Source organism: Populus nigra, chromosome 18 (genome assembly GCF_951802175.1).
Source record: "Populus nigra chromosome 18, ddPopNigr1.1, whole genome shotgun sequence".
NCBI classification, from domain to species: domain Eukaryota; kingdom Viridiplantae; phylum Streptophyta; class Magnoliopsida; order Malpighiales; family Salicaceae; genus Populus; species Populus nigra.
Genome location: NC_084869.1, coordinates 13,759,633 through 13,778,370, shown reverse-complemented (window position 1 = coordinate 13,778,370; position 18,738 = coordinate 13,759,633). Strand labels below are relative to the sequence as shown.

Below are 18,738 nucleotides of genomic sequence, written 5' to 3'. Positions count from 1 at the left end.
ACTTTTTTTGAAATGTTGTCTGGTTTTGTCTTGAGGTGGATTTCATTGTGTTTTATTTTTATCAAACCATTTTATAAAGCAAAATTTAATTAAAAAAAAGGCATTCTCAAACACATAATACTATGTTACCTAGCATGATAAGAACAATTACAATTGACAAGTTGGAGCATTGATCAAGTCAGCGCATCCTTCATAAGCTACCTGTAACTCATAATTACTCTGCTAAAAAAATCATTATTATGGTGCTTCACTGTTATTTTTCAAACTTTCCTTTTCCTTTATTTTTTTTAAATTCTACTTTTCAATTTTTTTTAATAATTTCACCAATTAATATTTTATTAATTTTAAATTAATTATTATAATTTATTTCAGTTTTTTCTATAAGGTTATAATATTCTCAAATAAATATATCAATATTTAGTTGATATTTAATCTTTGCTAGTGTCTATTTTTGTTAACATATCATTAAATAAATAATAGTTAATTTTTTTAAAACTAGTGAAGTTTATAATACGGGTCGTGAGTTTTGCAAGTTAAGAAGTAAAGCCCAGGTTTATCCAATATGTTATTATTTTTAAAAAAATTATTATTTTAATTTTTAAAAAAAACAAAACCATGCTTTTACCAGTCGTCTCAGTTATTGTTGGATTATTCAAATCAACTAGATCATGTAATGTCAACTCTCATTCATGTTAATTTTAAATTTGAACTAGGTAAGGAGTTAGGTTGAGAAGTTCCAAGAATAACTTGTTGGGTATAGTTTAATAATAATGTCAAATAGTTTTATTTTTTTAAAAAAAAATTACAGTTTCTATTTTTTTTTCTTTTGATTGATTCCTTGATTTTTTTTTTATTAATTTTATCATTCAAATTTTGGTTGATTTTGAATTGGTCTTCTTCATAATTTATTTTGGTTTGTTTTATATAAAGTTATTTTAGTCTCAAACAAGCATCCTGGTATTTGGTTGATATTTAATTCCACGAACGTCTATCATATCATTAGGTAAAAAATAGTTTTTAAAAAGTTGTTAAATTTAGTGGAGTTCATGATCCGGTCATGGCTTTGTTGGGTTACATCGTGAAACTCAAGTCAATCTAATATATCGTTGTTTCAATATGAAGAAAAAAGAAGATAATTCACAGTTTTTTTAAAAACTTCAAAACATTTTTTCCGTCATATAAATTGTTATTAGATCTATTAAATCAATTGAGTTATATTAAAACAATTCTTATGGGTTAATTTTAAATCAAGATTTGATAACAAGTGATAGATTTTCAAGTTTGATCTTTTAACTCTATATTAGTAATAATAATAATAATAATATAAAATAGTTTATTGTAGCATGGATATTCAATTTTAAGATCCAAAATGTTTAGATCCAAGTAGCGACATAAAGCGGGTAAAAAAAGTAGTTATCTCTAACCTTAACAAGTTTTCGGTTTTAGGTCAGAACATATCCATTTTTCAAGAAGACGAATTAAGGTCATGACTCTCTTAGAATGTTAAGATTTTTTCTTAAATTTAATGATAGTTTTTTTTTTAAAAAATTAATATTTCTTATTCTTAATATATAATTTCTTACAATAGAAAAACTTATAACTTAGTTTTTGATATACAAGTTTTGGATTTATTTTTAGTATTTGATTTTAAATGACTGCTTGATATTAGTATATCCATTAATCCCTCGAAGTAAATTTTATAACTTTAATTTCCCTTAATTAGGTGCATATTTTAGCTAGTGCTTACCAAAATTAAATGAACCTCCAAATAAAAAATTATTTCTACTTTATTACTGCGTTACCATGTTGATAGAATTACAACATTTAGAAGCCGTGAAATATTTTTTTTAATTTAAATACATGAATCTAAACTTCAATGATTGATTTAAACTTAACTGGAATTTGTATAATTTACTCTCAGTATAAAAAAATATATTCCAAAAAACCCCGAACCCATTAAATTAAAATACGGAATTATTTATGCGACTAAAATAAAAAAAAATAAAAAAAAAATACAAAGAATCCAGAGGAATAGAATAAATAAAGCACATCCTACAAATTAAGTCCACGTGGCACAATCATATCATGAACAAGATCTCCATCCGACGGTCATAATCGCATTATCTGGTCGAAACAAACATTTAAAAGACGTGATTGTCAACAATCCAAGGAGAAAGACTCTCTTCCTTTTATCCTTCCTTTTTCTTTTTTCCCAGTTTTGAACTATCAAGATTTAAGATTTTAGAAGAAGAAGAAGAAGAAGAAGACGAAGAGGAAGAAGAAGAAGACTCAAGCATGACTATAGGGGTGGAAGCACTGCCATTAACGTTTGTTGCGCATGCGCTTGCTGTTGCTGGTGCTGTTACGGTCTTGGTTTGGAATCTATATTATAGAGGTGGCGTAGCATGGGAAGCCACTAACAAGAGTCTCATCTTCAATGTAAGTCTCTCCCTCATGTTATCTTCTTAATCTCTACTTTGGTTCCATGGATTCTTTCTTGGGTGTTTTCTTTTGTGTTTGTGTCTTCATTTTAGTGTTCAGAAGGTTTTTTTGTTTGAGCTTATCAATTAGGTTTGTATTTATCATCAGAATTTAAGGTTTTCTTGTTCGATTGTGTCATTTCTTATTTTAGTGTTCAGAAGCTTTTTTGTTTGAGCTTATCAATTAGGTTTGAATTTATCATCAGAATTTAAGGTTTTCTGGTTCGAACGTGTCATTTCTTAAAGGCTTGGCAGAGGGCTATTGGTTTGGAATTTGATGATCTGTTGCTTTTAATCAATATCACTGTTACAAGACTGGTTTGGAGAGTCTAACTCGTTAACTTAATGACTTGAGTCCTGGTTCCTGGTTCCTGGTTCGAGTAAGGTAAGTGAAAAGGTTTTTTTTTTTTAAAAAATATATATATATATATATTTAAAACTTGTGTTGATGTTAACTTATATAAACTATGATCTGAATCAACTCTTATAACTACGGTCAATATTATATTAAATCAATGCTATATATATATATATATATATGACAGTTAGGCTATGTGCTTGTGCGAGCACATTGAGTTTTACTGATTTTAACAATGAAAACTTATAACTCTCCTTACAAAATAACTGAAATTTTTTTTTTCATTTTTTTAATTTATGTATTTTTTTTCAATTTTAGTTTTATTTTTAACATATTAGAGATTGAATTTCATAGCTTTTTTTTAAATTTATTTTTATCTCATGACTCGAGTAATGGATTTAGTGGATAAACCCAGTTTAAATCGAGTCAATTTTTTAGATTTATTAAAAATTAGACTTTATAAGTTTTTTCAATTTATTTTTTATACAATTATTTTAGTTTTATAATATGGATAACAAGGTTAACGAGTTAACTCGGTTGACTCAAGTTTATTTTTTTCTTTTTTTATTGATGTTTTTTCTAAATATTAAAATAAATATTAATAATATTTAAATATTTTTTACATTAAAATCTTTTTTGATATAACTTCGTAACATAGCTAAAGCAAGTGTATGGCCTTAAGCAAGCATTGGTTATTTTGAATATTGGTTTTTTTATTTCGGTTATCTCTCTTGGATCGATATTGATATGGCATTGAATGACTATAAGCCAATAAGTCAAGGACGTTTCCCTACTAGAAGTCTATCAAATTAATATCTTCAATAACATTAATATTAAGAGGTTGAGTAGGTGCCCGGCGTTCGTGACGTGGCACAACCCGTCTTCCTAAAGAAATCAAAAGAACAAAAAGTTAATTTACTTTTGCTACTTTTTATTCTTGGAATTAGAGACGCTTATCATTTTTAATCTCTTAAGTTAAAATTTTAGAATTTCCTCCAAATACACTAAAATGATGAGGAAAGAAATCAAGATCCAGAAAATTGAAATTCAAGATGCATCATGTCATTGGAATTTTTATGCTCCAAATATTATTGTTAATTACCCGAGTGAGAAGCAAAAGTATTTTGATAAAGCTATGTTAATTTAAACATGCACTGCTAAATTTCAAGTAACCTGACAGGATATTAAAATAAATGGCTATATCAATTCATGAGCTTCACTAAGCAAGAGACTGGGTTCATACTTTTCCATGGTTACATGTGAGTGTTCTTAATTAGCACGCTCCTGGGCCCTTGCACTCTCAAGGGTCACCCTTTCCACCATGGATGGTTAGCAAAATAAGCCACAAGGGAGCTCTGAATTTAATTCTCAACGTATTCAGGCTAATTTAGAATATATTGTTTTAATATTAAAAAAAAAACATTATTTTGAAGAAATTTTGTATATATTTTTGTGACAGCTTCATCCTGTTCTAATGCTAATTGGCTTGATTATCATAGGAGGTGAAGGTAATTCAACACCCTTTTGGATTCTTGCAACAACTAAATGCTAAAACTTTGCCTTTTTTATACTAATATTCTTACTCGTACTTTCTTTTCCTCCCAAAAAACAAACACAAACACAGCCATTATGAGCTACAAATCTCTTCCTTTGAAGAAAGAGGTGAAGAAAGTAATACATCTTGTACTCCATGCCATTGCTATAATACTTGGTAGCGTTGGCATTGCTGCCGCATTCAAGAATCATAATGAGAGTAACATTGCCAACCTCTACAGCTTGCATTCATGGCTTGGCATATCCATCATTTCCCTTTATGGTATTCAGGTAAGCAGCCACTCATTTCACTCTATTTTTATCTTATTTTATAGTGACTTTCTTAATTTGCCCTAACCTATCGATCTTTCACCAGCATGTTGATGGGAATTTCTCGACAATTTCACCTGAAGCAAAATCAATTAACACATTAATTAAAATTATTAACACATAGGTGAAGTTGAGAAACTTTAGCTAATTACACTTGATGAAATGATGAATGGCTAGACCGACTCTTTGTTTTATTTTATTTTAAGACTTTATTTTAAAAATGGGAAATTAATTTGCAGTGGATATATGGGTTTATTGTGTTCTTCTATCCTGGAGGGTCTGCAATAATAAGGAGTGAGTCTCTCCCTTGGCATGTGCTATTTGGGATTTTTGTATATATTTTGGCTGTTGGAAATGCTGCCTTGGGGTGTTTGGAGAAGCTTACTTTCCTTGAGAGCTCTGGAATTGCCAAGTATGGTCCTGAGGCTTTGCTTGTCAACTTCACTGCTGTGATTACAATATTATATGGCGCCTTTGTTATATTATCAGTTCTTGGCCAGGCTCCCGTAGAAGACGACGATAAATAAGGCCTGTGTGAGTGTGTTATCAGCTAGCCATGAAGAAATATATATATTCCATTAGCTGAATTTTTATTGAAGCTATCATGATATCTAGTTGTTGTATCTGTACATGTAAGATTGCGAGCATCATCATTAAATAATAATGAATAATAGATATAATATGAAATTATGAACATAGAAGAACTCAACTCATGAATACTCATTATGATCCTTGTAGCTACTTGCATTGGTGGAGTTGCACAGATGGGAAGGGAAAAAAAAAACATGGCGGAAATCAATGTTTGGCCCAACATTTAATTCCACATGCTTGCAATAAATCTAAAATAAGTTTTAGATACTTCAAGATCTATGCAGCATTAGAGATGCAAAAGCTGTGGATCTTTAGATATCTAACCATTTACAATTCCTGTAAATTAATACAAATAAATCCCAAATTTAGTAGAGCAGTAAAAGCATGCCACGCCATAAGATTCGCCATATTTATTATTATTATATGGTGGCAGAATGTTTAACTTCTATAACCCAAAATCCTTTCCTATAAATAGGTAGGTGGCTGAGGTAGGAGAAAGATCAGCAAAGTTGAGCATCGTATTTGTCTTGAAGACAGTTGAAATGGGTGAAGGTATACAAATTTGATGTTAATTACATTGCGTTCATGACATCATGCTGATTGCTGGGCCTCTTGTCCACTTGTGCTCCTTGATGTGACCATTTTTTTTAATCATTCATGCATTAAATCATTTTTTTAAAGATGTAATCTCATATCGGTACGATATATTTGAGAAATTAGTACATTTTTCTTGGTACTAATCTCTCAAGATTTGAGATTAGAGAGTTAAGAAAAATAACACGTTTTCTTGATAGCCACACCGATCTCTGGATTTATTTTTCTAGAAAAATTATATTGATTACAATTAAAGTTATGTAATTGCATAAAATTAACTGATACTTATCATAAAGGTAATTAATTCATGAACCCTATTTTATATGAGAAAAAAATATTATAATTCAACTATATTGAATATTACACTTGTAACTATAGTTCATCGTTTGTCTTCCTGTTCATTGCAGCTCTTAAACAAATGAACAAAGTGCTAAATGAGAGAAATATCAAGGCATGGGAAGACAAAGAAAAAGCAAAATCAGCTAATAAGTATAAGAAATTAACACCCACATGAAACCTTTTTTTTTCTTGTTTTAAATATTTTTGTTTACTGAAATTGGATTGATCGATGTTATCTTACTGGAATTAAATATATAATCAAAGGGCTCAGAGAATGTTATCAGACATCAAAACATGGGAGGAAAAAATGAAAATATCTCATGAGGCTAAGACCATGAAGATTGAGGTAATGATTAATGTCATATCCATCTCGTGGATATATTGATAAAGAAAATAATAGACTCTGTGGATAATTAATTTTGCTATTTGTTCCTCTCACTGACACAAATATTATATATATTTGGTTCACTTTTCAGGCAGAATTAGAGAGCATAAGGCAACATAAACTTGAGAAAATCAAGAATGAGGAAGCTCAGATACAAAAGGCAATGGAACAGAAGAAGGCAGCCATTGATGCTCAAAACCAAAAGAAAGTTCTGGAGATAACTGAGAAGGCTGACAAACATCGATCTAACAATACACTTCCAATGAAGTGCTTTGGTATATGTACGGACTAAAATTCATGTTTAATGGAATAAAGAAAGATGTAAACATTTATTTGATGCATAAATAAATTCAATAAGTAGCATATGCTTTGATTTATCATTTAATAACACTTGTAGTGTATATGATTTGTTTATTTAATACATAAATAAATAAGTAGCATAATTTTTTAAAAAAATCTCATCAAATAACCCAGTAGGGAGTGTTTGTTTTTGTGGTTCAACATGTTTTTTTTAAATGTTTTTCAAATTATATTTCACCTAAAAAATTATTAAATTAATATTTTAAAATATTTTTTCATGTTTTTTATGTGCTAATATCAAAAATAAAAAATAATATAATTTTAATGTATTTTTAATTGAAAAACACCTTGCATCGCATTGTTAAACACATAAATGTCACTTAATTATAAACATGTTTACAAGATTTTGATATGGTTCATAACTCAATTCAAGGATTGAGTTGTGTGATAAATGGTCAACATATAGATCAGCAAATTAAACCAAGTTTATTGGATTTTTAATGAAACAATAACATTTTGAGTATTTAAAAAAAAAAACTAAAACAATGTGGTATTAAACAACTTTTTTTAAAAAAAAATCAATAAAATCTTACTAATTAAGTCTTTATCAGGCTATCCAAATTATAAATTAACTCGCAAAAACCATATCAATTTTAATAACTCTTATTATAAATCTAGTCGACTTGAACAACACTAATTAGGCCACTTAATATAATTATGTTTAAAAAAATTGAAATTTTAGGGGTATTTTTTTTTTCATTTTATTAGAGATAGTAAATTTCAATTTAAATAACAAGACTTCCTCTTTTTATATTCATCTTATCATCATCACCATTATTATTATTATTATTATTATTATTATATTTCATTATGTAAATAAATTCATTAATTGATGAAATCCGATGAGCTTGAAGGCCATGCTGAGGCCTGGGATAAGTTTGTTAATCTCCTGATTCTGACAATCTGATCTATTTTTTCTAGCCAAGATGGCTAGAGGCAGGTGCTTGATATTTGTAAAATATCTTATTTGATGAGTTTGATGACTCTTCAATGATTAAGTCAGTGATTTTTTAAGAAAAAAATATAATAATATTACAGAAAGATACTCTAGGAATAGATATGCGGTAGAAAATAGAAATTCTAAACCTTTTATTTAAATGATTTATGATCTATTTATAACCCATTAGTCTTTTTGATAAAGAGAATGAGTTAAAATATAATATTGCCCTGATAGTATAAAAGATAAAAGAATATCACTGACATATGTATTAATATTGATAGAAAATATTCTTGACATATGTATTAATGAAAGAAAATATCCTTAACATATGTATTAATATGGATGAAAATATGGTGGGCATTTGAAGAACTTTTATACACCTAATAAATATAGAAAAAATAGAATCTAAAATTTATTTATGATAAAAAAAAACAAAAAAAGATTTTTCCTTAACTGAGCCCAAAAAGAATTAAATCTTATGAGTTTTTTTTCTTATCCTTTACATTTAGATTTATCATTAATATTCATGGTTTGTGTTAAATAGATGACATAAAAAGTTTTTTTAATGTGAGTAAAGTTTTTTCATACGGTACTTCATTGCAAGCAATTTTGACTTTATTAATCAAACACTATCCATCATTTATTTATTTACTTGTCAAATTTCAATAATAATTGTAGTGATTATTTTATTTCTTTCAATACATTATTATGATGGATTCAAATTTAACATATATAAAAAAATCTAAAAAATCATCTCTTTAACTGCTACTAAAGTGCGTGCATGAGCTTAAACTTGAACATGATAGTCCAAGCCCATGCTGGGCGCACGCCCAACAAGAATTGTAGTGGTGGGCACACTAACACCTTTTATTTGGTTTTGATATTACGTGGATCCAATTAGTTAGAGTGTTAAGCATGCTAGTATCCATTATTGGGTTTAGGTGCTATGCCCAGACCAAAGTATTTGGATTGCTGGGTGTACGCCTATCACCCAATTACACCTGGACCCAATTGATTTTTGAGTACTAGTCGCACCTCAGCACCCAATAGGCTTGGGCACATGCCCCAAACCCAACTTGCATGAACCCAACACTCAATTGAATTTTTTTTTAGAACTTCATGTAAATCTCTCAATATTTTATATTGATCTAATATGTATTATTTTGAGTAGAATATAGCTCAAAATATCACAGTGATAAAATTATACTTTAGTCACTCATCTCCACAAAAAGACAAGATTCGTGAGCTATAAATACACCATGAATCTTTTAAACTCAAGATCCATAATCTATTTATTCTTAACACTTTCAACATATATATTTTCAAAGTCTATCTTTCTAAAATATCATTGTATTTTCTCTTTTTATAGTATTACTCACTTAAGCTTCTAAAAGTTCGTATTTCCATAAAAAATGATCTTTTGCAAATATTAGCTACTAGTTATTTCGACTTACTAAGCATCACCAGCTACCAACCACTTAAGCTTTTCATATCAAACAACTAGGATACCTTGACTATGAAGAATAAATCTAATTATCCAACACCTTAATTTTATTTCTAAGCATCTTGAATTTTGAAACTTGTTACATTACATTATTAAAGAATACAATGTTTTTCTCTTTTCATCATTACTTAGACATTGCCTGATTTTCACCAGTAAGAATTAAGAATCATTTTCATATAAAATGTTTATTCATTGGAGTATCTTAGAGTAAGTTTTGGTATCTGAATTAAATCTTTTTTCATCATATTTTAGACATACCATTCACATTGGAACTAATACATTCGTATAAAAATTATTTTATGGTGATTTATCTTAATTATAAATTATAAATAATAAATAATAAAATTGTAGTTATATAAAGTCAAATAATATCAAACATATACCTTCGTTATAAATAATACTTGTAGGCATCTCAAAATATTAGTTGACTTGCATGTGATAGGGAGACTTAAGTTTTTTTTAGTGATGCGAATATTAAAAGATTTGTTTTTTTAATAGTCACGAGTTCGAATTTTTTTATGGTTATTGAAAGATTAAATGATTATTAATTTTAAGACCAATAAAATTAATCAAAATACACACAAGTTAGCCGAACATCCACATGAATTAAATAAAAAAAAATTCCTATAGATGTATTGATGTTGGTGGACCGAGTGTTTTAATTAGCCAACAACTAAGAAAAATAGCACACAAACAAGCTAAACTCTTTTTTTTTTTTTTTTTTTTAAGACGGGGAGCTACCTAGCCTCCCTCCCATCATAATGTTTACAGGGAAAAAACAAGACACCCATTTCCCTAATTTTTTTCTCTCCAAACTTTCTTATTTTATCTACATATTAATGTATGTTTTTCTAAGGTCGTTTTGAGTGTTTTCTTGACAGGTGGTGACCAGTATGAGTTATATCACTGACTAATTCACAAGATTTAATCGAGAGAAGGTGGCTTCGGATGAGTAACTTTCAAGCTGTGTCTGGCTGGGTACATGCATGTTCATCATATGATATTATGCTTGGACAGATCTAAGTGTCCATATCTACCAAATGGTTGATGAATATACATATAGAAGGCTAAAATGCGAAGTGAAGCAGCTAGCTTCGGCCACTACTTGGTGGAATCATAGTAATGAAGACAACTTGTAAAGCTGTATCATCATTCATCCGTTTGATTAATCCAGGGTGTTTCGACGAGATGCCATTGCTAATCACTTGGTAAGCTGGCAAAACCAGCGAACCACCACCTCGCTCTATATTGCTTGTATAGATTCAATCATCCAGGTATATTTTTTTTTAATACAATTAATTCTAATATTTTCGTCATGACCTCACAATATATCATTATGAGATACATGATATGTTCTAGATAAAGATTAATATATTCATGGATTCAGACTAGATCATTAATCTTATCAAGAATAAAATACTTGATGATGGTATATCTCTTTGTTGTTTGATTTTCTCTTCTTTTTTTTAAAAAAAAAAGGAGAGTGTGAAGAAGTTACATTATGCAAGTACTGCGTGGGAAGTTCCCCAGTTAATCCCCGTCGCTCAATCATGGAGATTTATATATGGCAAATTAAATACAAGTAGTACCAGAAGTTTTAAAGCTGGAACTGGGGTCAACTTGAGGTAAATCCCGGACCACGAGTTTATCGGATTTATCAGAATTAATTTATTTTTTTATATTTTATAAAAAAACTATATTATTTAAAAAAAAACAAATCAATGAGTTTTGGTCATGTTTTTTCTAAACGGAACGGATCGAATTCATCAAATTCCTGAGATCTGACTTATCCTAAATTCTATACCACAAGTTAACTCATCGAATCTGGGGAAGTGCAAGAGTTGAGCCCATGATTTTTGGGAATTGGAGGGATCGAACGGTCATGGTCCCATGTTGGTTTCAGATGATATCAAGTCCTTTGACAACCAAATTAAGCCATCTGCTTTCTGTTTCATGTAGCTATTAATCCAAGCTGGCCCCTTTCTGTAGTTGGGATTTCTTTTTCTTCAAGGAATAATTATTGAGGATGACCAAATATTTGGTGCTTGCTTCCACGACTTAAAGACAGCACCACATTTATATATATATATATATATATGACTTCAATATTTTTATTTTCTTTTTAAGGAAATATATCTTCATAACCACAATAGTTATTGAAAATAGTTAATTTCATCACGTGTTTGTCCTTTTTTTTTTCCCAAAAGAACTATAAAATGTCCCCAGTTTAACATTTAACCAAACCTCATTTTTATTCTAATTTTATCTAAAAATTATTTTTATATCAGCACATTAAAATAATTTAAAAATATAAAAAAATTAATTTGAAGTAAAAAGAAAAATAAAATATATTAAATTAAAGGAATGGAAATATAAAAATAGATAATTTCTTAAGTCAGATAATACGGAAAGAAGAGGAGAGAAGAAATGCAAATGGGTCTCAAGTGGATCGATTAAAAATATAATTTTTTATTTGGGCACTTTACAGCCTGGTCCACAGGATTCCGTGGTTAATACGAAATACAAAGAATCTTAGGACCTCGCGCGATTGAATCTTTTCAAGGCAACGAAGCGACACCGTTTCATACCAGGCTGGCATGTATAAAGCTGATTTGGAATTTTAGATACAGTTACCCTCTTCCAACTATAATATCTCAACCAACACCACCCCCACCCTCTTATTTCTCTCCTTCACATCTCTCTCTCTCTCTCACTGTTACTGGCTAGCCACCTCTAGTATAAATCTCCATAGCTATCTTCTTGTGGTTTTTTCTTCTTACCCTATAACTTTCCTTGTGCCTTGTGTTGAAGGATATGGCAGAAGAGGAGCCAAAGAAGGTGGAAACTGAAACCCCATCAGAAACCCCTCCTCCTCCTCCACCACCACTAGCCGAACCTGAACCTGAAGTTAAGGCTCAAAAAGATGTAGCTGAGGAGAAAACTGTAATCTCTCCTCCTCCTCTCGTTGAAGAGAAGGTTGAGGAGTCAAAAGCAGTTGCTGTTGTTGAGAGTAAAATATTCTTTCTTTCTTCTTGCTTTTATCCGCTTTCTTCATAAGAAAAAAAAACCCACTTTGAATTCTTTGTTGTGATTCAATATTTTTTTTTTATCTGTATAGATTTTTAATTTTCTAGGGTTTGGTAATTCTGTAAGAATATGTTTGTCTTTATTGTTTCTTTACAGACTATCACTTGATGAATCTTTTTAGATTCTTAAGACATAAAATAAATAAATTCCATGTTTAGTTTTGTTGTTTGATATGTGTTATCACCTTGAATTTTGAATTTTTTGTTTTCTTGGGGCAGAAGCATCTGAATCTGCTGAGGAGAAAACAGAGGGCTCTGTCAATAGAGGTATCCATTGTTAGATCTTAAGATTGTTCTTTTCCTTGATTATGGGTTCTTCTTGTTATTGATTAATTAATATCAGCTTAATTAATCAACTTTTTTGTTTTTTTGTGTAGATGCTGTTCTTGCAAGGGTTGTTACAGAGAAGAGGATATCACTTATCAAAGCATGGGAAGAGAGTGAGAAATCCAAAGCAGAAAACAAGTATGAGCTTTCTTTCTAGTAGCAATGTTTTAGTAATTTTCAGTTCATTTCTAGATTCCCAACTTGTTAATTTCTCTCCTTGATACCTCAGAATGATCTTAAAACACTACTGAGCTATGATTTTTAAATCTCAAGAGTTCTTTCAATACGATGACGTCTCCTGTCTGCTCTACAATTTTCATATTCTGATATAGTCATATTCTTATTTTACTACATTGAATTTGCTGAATCCATTATGCAGAGCTCACAAAAAACTCTCCTCCATTGCATCATGGGAGAACAGCAAGAAAGCATCTGTGGAGGCTGAGTTGAAGAAGATTGAGGTAACAGCAACTCTTATGAGAGAATTGCAAAACTTTGTCTTGATTTCCCATATGGTCCTCTGAATGTTTAGTTGATGAATTACCGTGGTGTGAAGCAATTCTCCATATTTTAAATGCTAAACAAATTATTCAGGCTGTTTAAAGGGTTGTAGTTGGTAAAGTTTGTTTGACTTTCATATTGGTTTGACATCATTGATAATAATTGCATGTGAGCAGGAAAAACTTGAGAAGAAAAAGGCAGAATATGTGGAGAAAATGAAGAACAAAATAGCAGTAATTCACAAGGAAGCAGAAGAAAAGAAAGCGATAGTCGAAGCTAAACGTGGGGAAGATCTTCTCAAGGCTGAAGAGATAGCTGCTAAATATCGTGCCACTGGAACTACTCCAAAGAAGCTTTTTAAGATGTTTTTAGGCTGAGATTTCTCAGTTTTGATTGAAAATTGTATTATTTGTATAGTTGTTAAGCCTTCATTTGTTACCGTTTGTTTGTTTCTTTGCTGTTTCAATAGGGGAGAATTGGCAAGTGTTCGTTTATTCTGTGTGTCCATGTTGATGTATTTGCGTGTATAGAACATTTCAAGATATTGTTTGGAAATTAAATTATTGAATTTGTGAGAAGCTTATGTGAATCATGAAGTAAATGGAAACTGCAGTATAAGAGCAAATCACAGAGACAGAAGATGTGTGGTTCTGCTGTGTGCCTATGTTTATGGAGGAGAAAACCCTCAATTTATCAGAAAATTAAAGATCATGATTTATGTGATTGGGACCCGAATGAATAGAAAGTCTTGTTTTCTTGATAATTTCAGATAAGACATGGAGTGGACCGTGTTAGTTGTGGCTCATCCAGAAGATGTTGCAGGTATGCTCAGCAGGCTGAGGGAAAATATCTCATAATGATATAAATCAGTTGATGATAAGAAAATCAAACAGAACTTCTACCATATGCACGAAATTACGGGTTCGTGTCGCAGTCTATCCACAAGATCAAATATATCTATAGATGAAAACTAGAAATAAAACTTATATTTAAGCTAATATGTTGTTCTATATACAAAAAAAAAACACCCTTCATGTTCACCATAGAACTATCAGGATCACTTGGTAGTGTGGCAGAGCAGAGAAAAACATTCTCCGGTACTCCTTTGAAGAACTTTAGACCTCAAAAACTATTCTTCCATCCAACATTGTTTTGCATTGGACCCCTACTTAAATTCTGGAAGGAGGGCACAGAGATGAAAACTAGAAACACGGTCACCTCTATTGCCTCTACTTTTTCAGAGATCAAGCAGAGAATTGTCAACCAACTTGGTAAACTAGATAGCCTATATACCAGAAATCAAGAGGCTAGAAGAGAGGTGCCCAAAAATCACCATCATCTCCTTTGAGTGACACCACAGTATGCAAAAGGCGAGAAGCAGTTTCAGTCGCAGCTAAAATCAAGGAAGTTGAAAAAACTCTGATTCTTCCCCAATGAATTCCATATCATTGCCTCCTGGGAAATCTAACAGTAGTTTCAATGCTGTATCTGTAGAATCAGCAAATTCATTGGAACCAATGGAATCTGAAACAGTCATCACATCTTCATTTGGCTTGCAAGTATCTTCTTGTTCCTGCGTGGTGTCAATGAAGGTAGTTGTTTTGGAAGGCTTTGGTGAAACCATGTCGTCGAGGAAAACAGATTCATTTTTGATCGATGGAGGTGTGTCAGATACAAGACTTTCACATGTTTTTCCATCTTTTTCCTCAATAATGCGAAATGTTTCTCCAACTTCAGATTTCCATAATTGGAGAAAGATATCAGGACGGCTCTTAGCTGTTGATATTGGTTTAATAAGCAATGACTGCTTTGACAAACGGGCCTCAGCCTCAACTCTAGCACTCTCCCATTGTACCATGTGGCGTGCTGAAGGAGATTTACACTTGATATTGATAGGTTCAGAAGAGGAGGATGACTGGTTGATCTGCAACTTTGGACCAATAGAAGTTAGGCGCTTCTTCAGGTGGGTGTTCCAGAAGTTTTTTATCTCATTGTCTGTTCTTCCTGGTAATTGAGATGCCATGTATGCCCACCTGAGAAGTAGTGCATTGAGTTAAAAAAAAAAAAAAAAGAAACTTAGAAAGACCAAAAGATGTGGCATGGTTTATGTAAAACACGGAAAACATACTGACAAGAAAAGGATAAAACAGCAATCCTAAACATTTGATCATCTTTTTATAATACTTTACTTTTATGACATGCTTATCAGAATCCAGCACTTTTTATCACTAAGAGAAAAAAGATTGAACCATTCATACAAAATCCATAGATCAGTAACTCATCTTCTAAACAATTCGTGAATATCGGGAAGAATGAGAAGAAATCTTTTGCATCCCAAATCTGGCTTATCCCCGTATAAAGACCTTTCAACTGATACAGTTTTAGAGGGACTATTAAACAGAAAGCAAAATCTATGCAAAGATTAATTTCTTCATCCTAATGAACATATTGACATGGGATACAAAAGTTCCTCTTCATGAAACAAAGTCCAAATTGAAGCTCAACAAATGAAAAGAAGTGCGTTAGAAAAATAGCAGGAATTCAAAAAAACTGAGAGAAGCGCATTAGAAATATAGCAGGTGCAGCAGGAATCCAACAATCTTCATATACATATCCTCCAATGTCCAAACAAAAGAAAATGCACAGGAAACATGAGAGCAAACAGCACATTACTTGTTACCGAGCATGCCATGAAGATGAACAATAGTAGCCTCTTCTGCAGGAGAGAAGGGACCACGTTTAATGTCAGGGCGTAGATAGTTAGTCCACCGAAGCCGACAGCTCTTCCCACATCGAAGGAGGCCTGATCATAATATTTTGTTCATGTTTAACACTTCAGGACATCAATGTTCAGAAACTTCGAGGAACTCAAAATCAGAGTTTAAGAAGGAATTCCTAGTAGCAAAGCCAACTGGAATTTGATTATTATTAGATTTGTTTTTCACGTAATTAAGGTTCAACTATAAACTTATCTAAGTTGGGGCAGCTTATCCTCAAATATCTAACTTTGATTCATCAAAATTGTTTTGTGTTGAAGGCTAGCTAGTGGCTTTTGTACAATCGCAGGTCTTTTCACAACATACTTAAGAGTTCCCAAGGAGATGCAAGGGTTAGAAAACTAGAGTGCAACACGTTTGACATGAAAAAATAAAAGAATAAAACCCCACATAAAAGAAGGCAGGCAAACCCAAAATCATTTCAAGGGTGGTCACAAATCCTCTTCTTTAACAAGTTGAAATAGCAAAAACACCCCAAGCATGATTCCAATCAACCAATAAACAGCAAGGCATAAACAACATGGCCTTTTGAATAATTAAGCATCAAGAAGGGCCATTTGCCTTCCAAAATCCAAGCCAAAGCCATTACACATGTTCTTTTCTTCAATTTTTAACTTGGGTTCAATAAATTTTGAAACTTTAAAGCTGAACATGCCAAAAAGAAAAAGAAAAAGAAACCTGCGTTCTTAGGGAGGCTACGCCAGCAACCAAGACCATGTTTTTGAATGTACTGAACCAAGAGTTGGTCTTCTTCAGGAGTCCAAGGTCCTTTCTTTACTTCATCTTTATCACAACAAGGTACCCTCCCCATCTTCTCTACTGTCAGGCAACAAAACCCACAAAGCTCTCTTAGTTATAAGAGATATGATATGACACCATGACAGTACTACTAAAAGGTTGAGCCTTTAATGAGAAAAAAATCAACTGATGGGATTTGTCATCTGGGGTTTTTAATGCTTGAAACAAGCAATAGGGTCAGCCAGCATTTACTTTTACTAGACTCAATAAAAAGAGCTGACTGTCAAGTGCCAGGTTTCATCAAAGAGTTAAAAGTATCTTCAGAACCTAAATTTGGAGAGAATAATGAGTCCCATACAAAGACATAGACACAGCTTTGCTGGTGGTCAACTTATTAACATGTAATGAGCTTTGCTGTAATTAACAACGAAAAGGGGCAAAGAAAACTTCACTTTGTGTGTGTTTTATTCAAAAAAAGAAAACATTTTGACAACAAATGACTAATGGTTAAAGATTGAGGAGTGCAAGAAGGAATTGGTGAAGAAGTGAAAGGACATGCCTTTGCTATGATTCTGGACTGAAATGTTAGCTTCTGAAAATGCTAAACAAGACTTAAAGTAGTAGTGTTTTACTCCAAGTTACTCTCTCATGCTCTTTCTGTGAGTCTTCTTCGAGGGAATAATTGAAGTTATATCTCATTTGATTTATTTATTTGTTAACACATTATCGATGATGGTGGTGGTGACCCAAATCTGTGATATCTATTGTTATGTAAATCTATGTAGTTTAAGTTATTTTTCATTAGATTTATTTATTTATTTATCAACACATTAATTATTGATGATGGTGATCCAATCCTACATTATTGTGCCTAGCTAGGGCTTGAAATCCATAAAATCTAAGTTATTTTCATTAGGTTTATTCATTATTAACATATTATTACGATGATGGTGACCCAAATCCACCATCCACTATACGCATCGATGTGCCCAGGGTTTTAAATCCTTGATCAAATGGGTTTTTTATATCTTACAAGAGTTCATCGTTAGTGAGAGAGATACAATTACCTTCGATAAACAATTTGATCCATTAATTTACAAAAAAAAAAACCTTAAGTTTGCTTATTTAATGGATTTTTTAAGTCAGTTTATGCTTGAATTAAAATTAAATTGCTTTCTAAAATTATTTTAAGTATATATTTTCATATTAATATTTTAATCTAAAAGATTAAAGAGACTCGAACCTTCATAATCACACAGTGAATCAAATCTTTTATGATGTATGACAATATTTGTACACTTAATTTTACATTATCAAGTCTGTAAAATTGTATTTGAAATAATTTGTGAATTGAAACGTTACATTAGAAGGTCAACAAGAGTGCTGATGTTCACATTTTCTTCTTCTTCTTCTTCTTCTTAATATGTCTGGTGGCATATCTCAATCAATTTGCAGACATCAAGATCAAAGTTTTCAAAGATCGTTAACAACAAGAATAGGAAAATTCACAAGAAATTACCATGGAAACTCCCCCCCCCCCCAAAAAAAAAAAAGAAAAGTGAAGTATTCCTAAGGTTTTGTTTGATAATAGATCAATAGAGGTTGAAATCTGTACTTGTGAAATTTAAATTGGCTTGCTTTCACTATTTGGAAAAGTTTGTTTCTAAAGTGTCCATGCGATTTTGATTTTGCTAATAATTTTAAAATAGTGAAATATTAAATTAATAGTTTTTACATATTATTTAAAAAAATGGCCCAATTAATGGATAGGGCCAAGTTCACATAATCATTGCCAAAAGGACTTAAATCATGGGCATTGGCAAACAAGATAAGTGTCTCGTAGATTACTAACTGGCAATTAAGGTAAAGAATTATTGTTAGAAAACAGTACATTT

At 31.2% G+C, this 18,738-nt stretch overlaps 3 protein-coding genes and 1 long non-coding RNA gene across 5 annotated transcripts; 3 read left to right on the top strand and 1 right to left on the bottom strand.

Moving 5' to 3' along the window:
• Nucleotides 1-1,878: 1,878 nt before the first annotated feature.
• LOC133677778 (transmembrane ascorbate ferrireductase 1-like) lies at nucleotides 1,879-5,311 on the top strand. Its single transcript, XM_062099899.1, has 4 exons — nucleotides 1,879-2,439; nucleotides 4,298-4,346; nucleotides 4,463-4,662; nucleotides 4,941-5,311. The coding sequence occupies exons 1-4, from the start codon at nucleotides 2,296-2,298 to the stop codon at nucleotides 5,226-5,228; spliced, it is 681 nt and encodes a 226-aa protein (XP_061955883.1). The 5' UTR covers nucleotides 1,879-2,295; the 3' UTR covers nucleotides 5,229-5,311.
• A 993-nt stretch (nucleotides 5,312-6,304) lies between these two features.
• Nucleotides 6,305-6,975, top strand: LOC133677780 (uncharacterized). Its single transcript, XR_009835836.1, has 2 exons — nucleotides 6,305-6,571; nucleotides 6,702-6,975. It is a non-coding gene; the product is annotated as an uncharacterized LOC133677780 (long non-coding RNA).
• Nucleotides 6,976-12,059: 5,084 nt separating this feature from the next.
• Nucleotides 12,060-13,906, top strand: LOC133678751 (remorin 1.4-like). Of its 2 annotated transcripts, none has more exons than XM_062101239.1 (5): nucleotides 12,060-12,424; nucleotides 12,723-12,767; nucleotides 12,878-12,965; nucleotides 13,207-13,288; nucleotides 13,505-13,906. In XM_062101239.1, exons 1-5 carry the CDS (start codon nucleotides 12,229-12,231, stop codon nucleotides 13,703-13,705), a joined length of 612 nt encoding a protein of 203 aa, XP_061957223.1. In that variant the 5' UTR covers nucleotides 12,060-12,228; the 3' UTR covers nucleotides 13,706-13,906. The 2 variants fall into 2 exon arrangements, with proteins under 2 accessions (XP_061957223.1, XP_061957222.1); XM_062101238.1 differs by having other exon boundaries at nucleotides 12,064-12,424; nucleotides 12,720-12,767.
• A 386-nt stretch (nucleotides 13,907-14,292) lies between these two features.
• LOC133678750 (transcription factor MYB17-like) lies at nucleotides 14,293-17,578 on the bottom strand. Its single transcript, XM_062101237.1, has 3 exons — nucleotides 16,784-17,578; nucleotides 16,002-16,131; nucleotides 14,293-15,361 (listed from the first exon to the last, which is right to left on the bottom strand). The coding sequence occupies exons 1-3, from the start codon at nucleotides 16,914-16,916 to the stop codon at nucleotides 14,728-14,730; spliced, it is 897 nt and encodes a 298-aa protein (XP_061957221.1). The 5' UTR covers nucleotides 16,917-17,578; the 3' UTR covers nucleotides 14,293-14,727.
• Nucleotides 17,579-18,738: the final 1,160 nt, after the last annotated feature.

Bases quoted from the DNA above. Each gene is read 5' to 3' on its own strand.
- LOC133677778 (XM_062099899.1), top strand. From the start codon at position 2,296: ATGACTATAGGGGTGGAAGCACTGCCATTAACGTTTGTTGCGCATGCG. The intron at 4,347-4,462 runs GTAATTCAACAC...ACACAAACACAG, and splicing joins GATTATCATAGGAGGTGAAG to CCATTATGAGCTACAAATCT. The intron at 4,663-4,940 runs GTAAGCAGCCAC...ATTAATTTGCAG, and splicing joins TTTCCCTTTATGGTATTCAG to TGGATATATGGGTTTATTGT.
- LOC133678751 (XM_062101238.1), top strand. From the start codon at position 12,229: ATGGCAGAAGAGGAGCCAAAGAAGGTGGAAACTGAAACCCCATCAGAA. The intron at 12,425-12,719 runs GTAAAATATTCT...TTCTTGGGGCAG, and splicing joins AGCAGTTGCTGTTGTTGAGA to AAGCATCTGAATCTGCTGAG. The intron at 12,768-12,877 runs GTATCCATTGTT...TTTTTTGTGTAG, and splicing joins AGAGGGCTCTGTCAATAGAG to ATGCTGTTCTTGCAAGGGTT.
- LOC133678750 (XM_062101237.1), bottom strand. From the start codon at position 16,916: ATGGGGAGGGTACCTTGTTGTGATAAAGATGAAGTAAAGAAAGGACCT. The intron at 16,132-16,783 runs GTTTCTTTTTCT...TATTATGATCAG, and splicing joins TAGCCTCCCTAAGAACGCAG to GCCTCCTTCGATGTGGGAAG. The intron at 15,362-16,001 runs GTAATGTGCTGT...ACTACTTCTCAG, and splicing joins CATGGCATGCTCGGTAACAA to GTGGGCATACATGGCATCTC.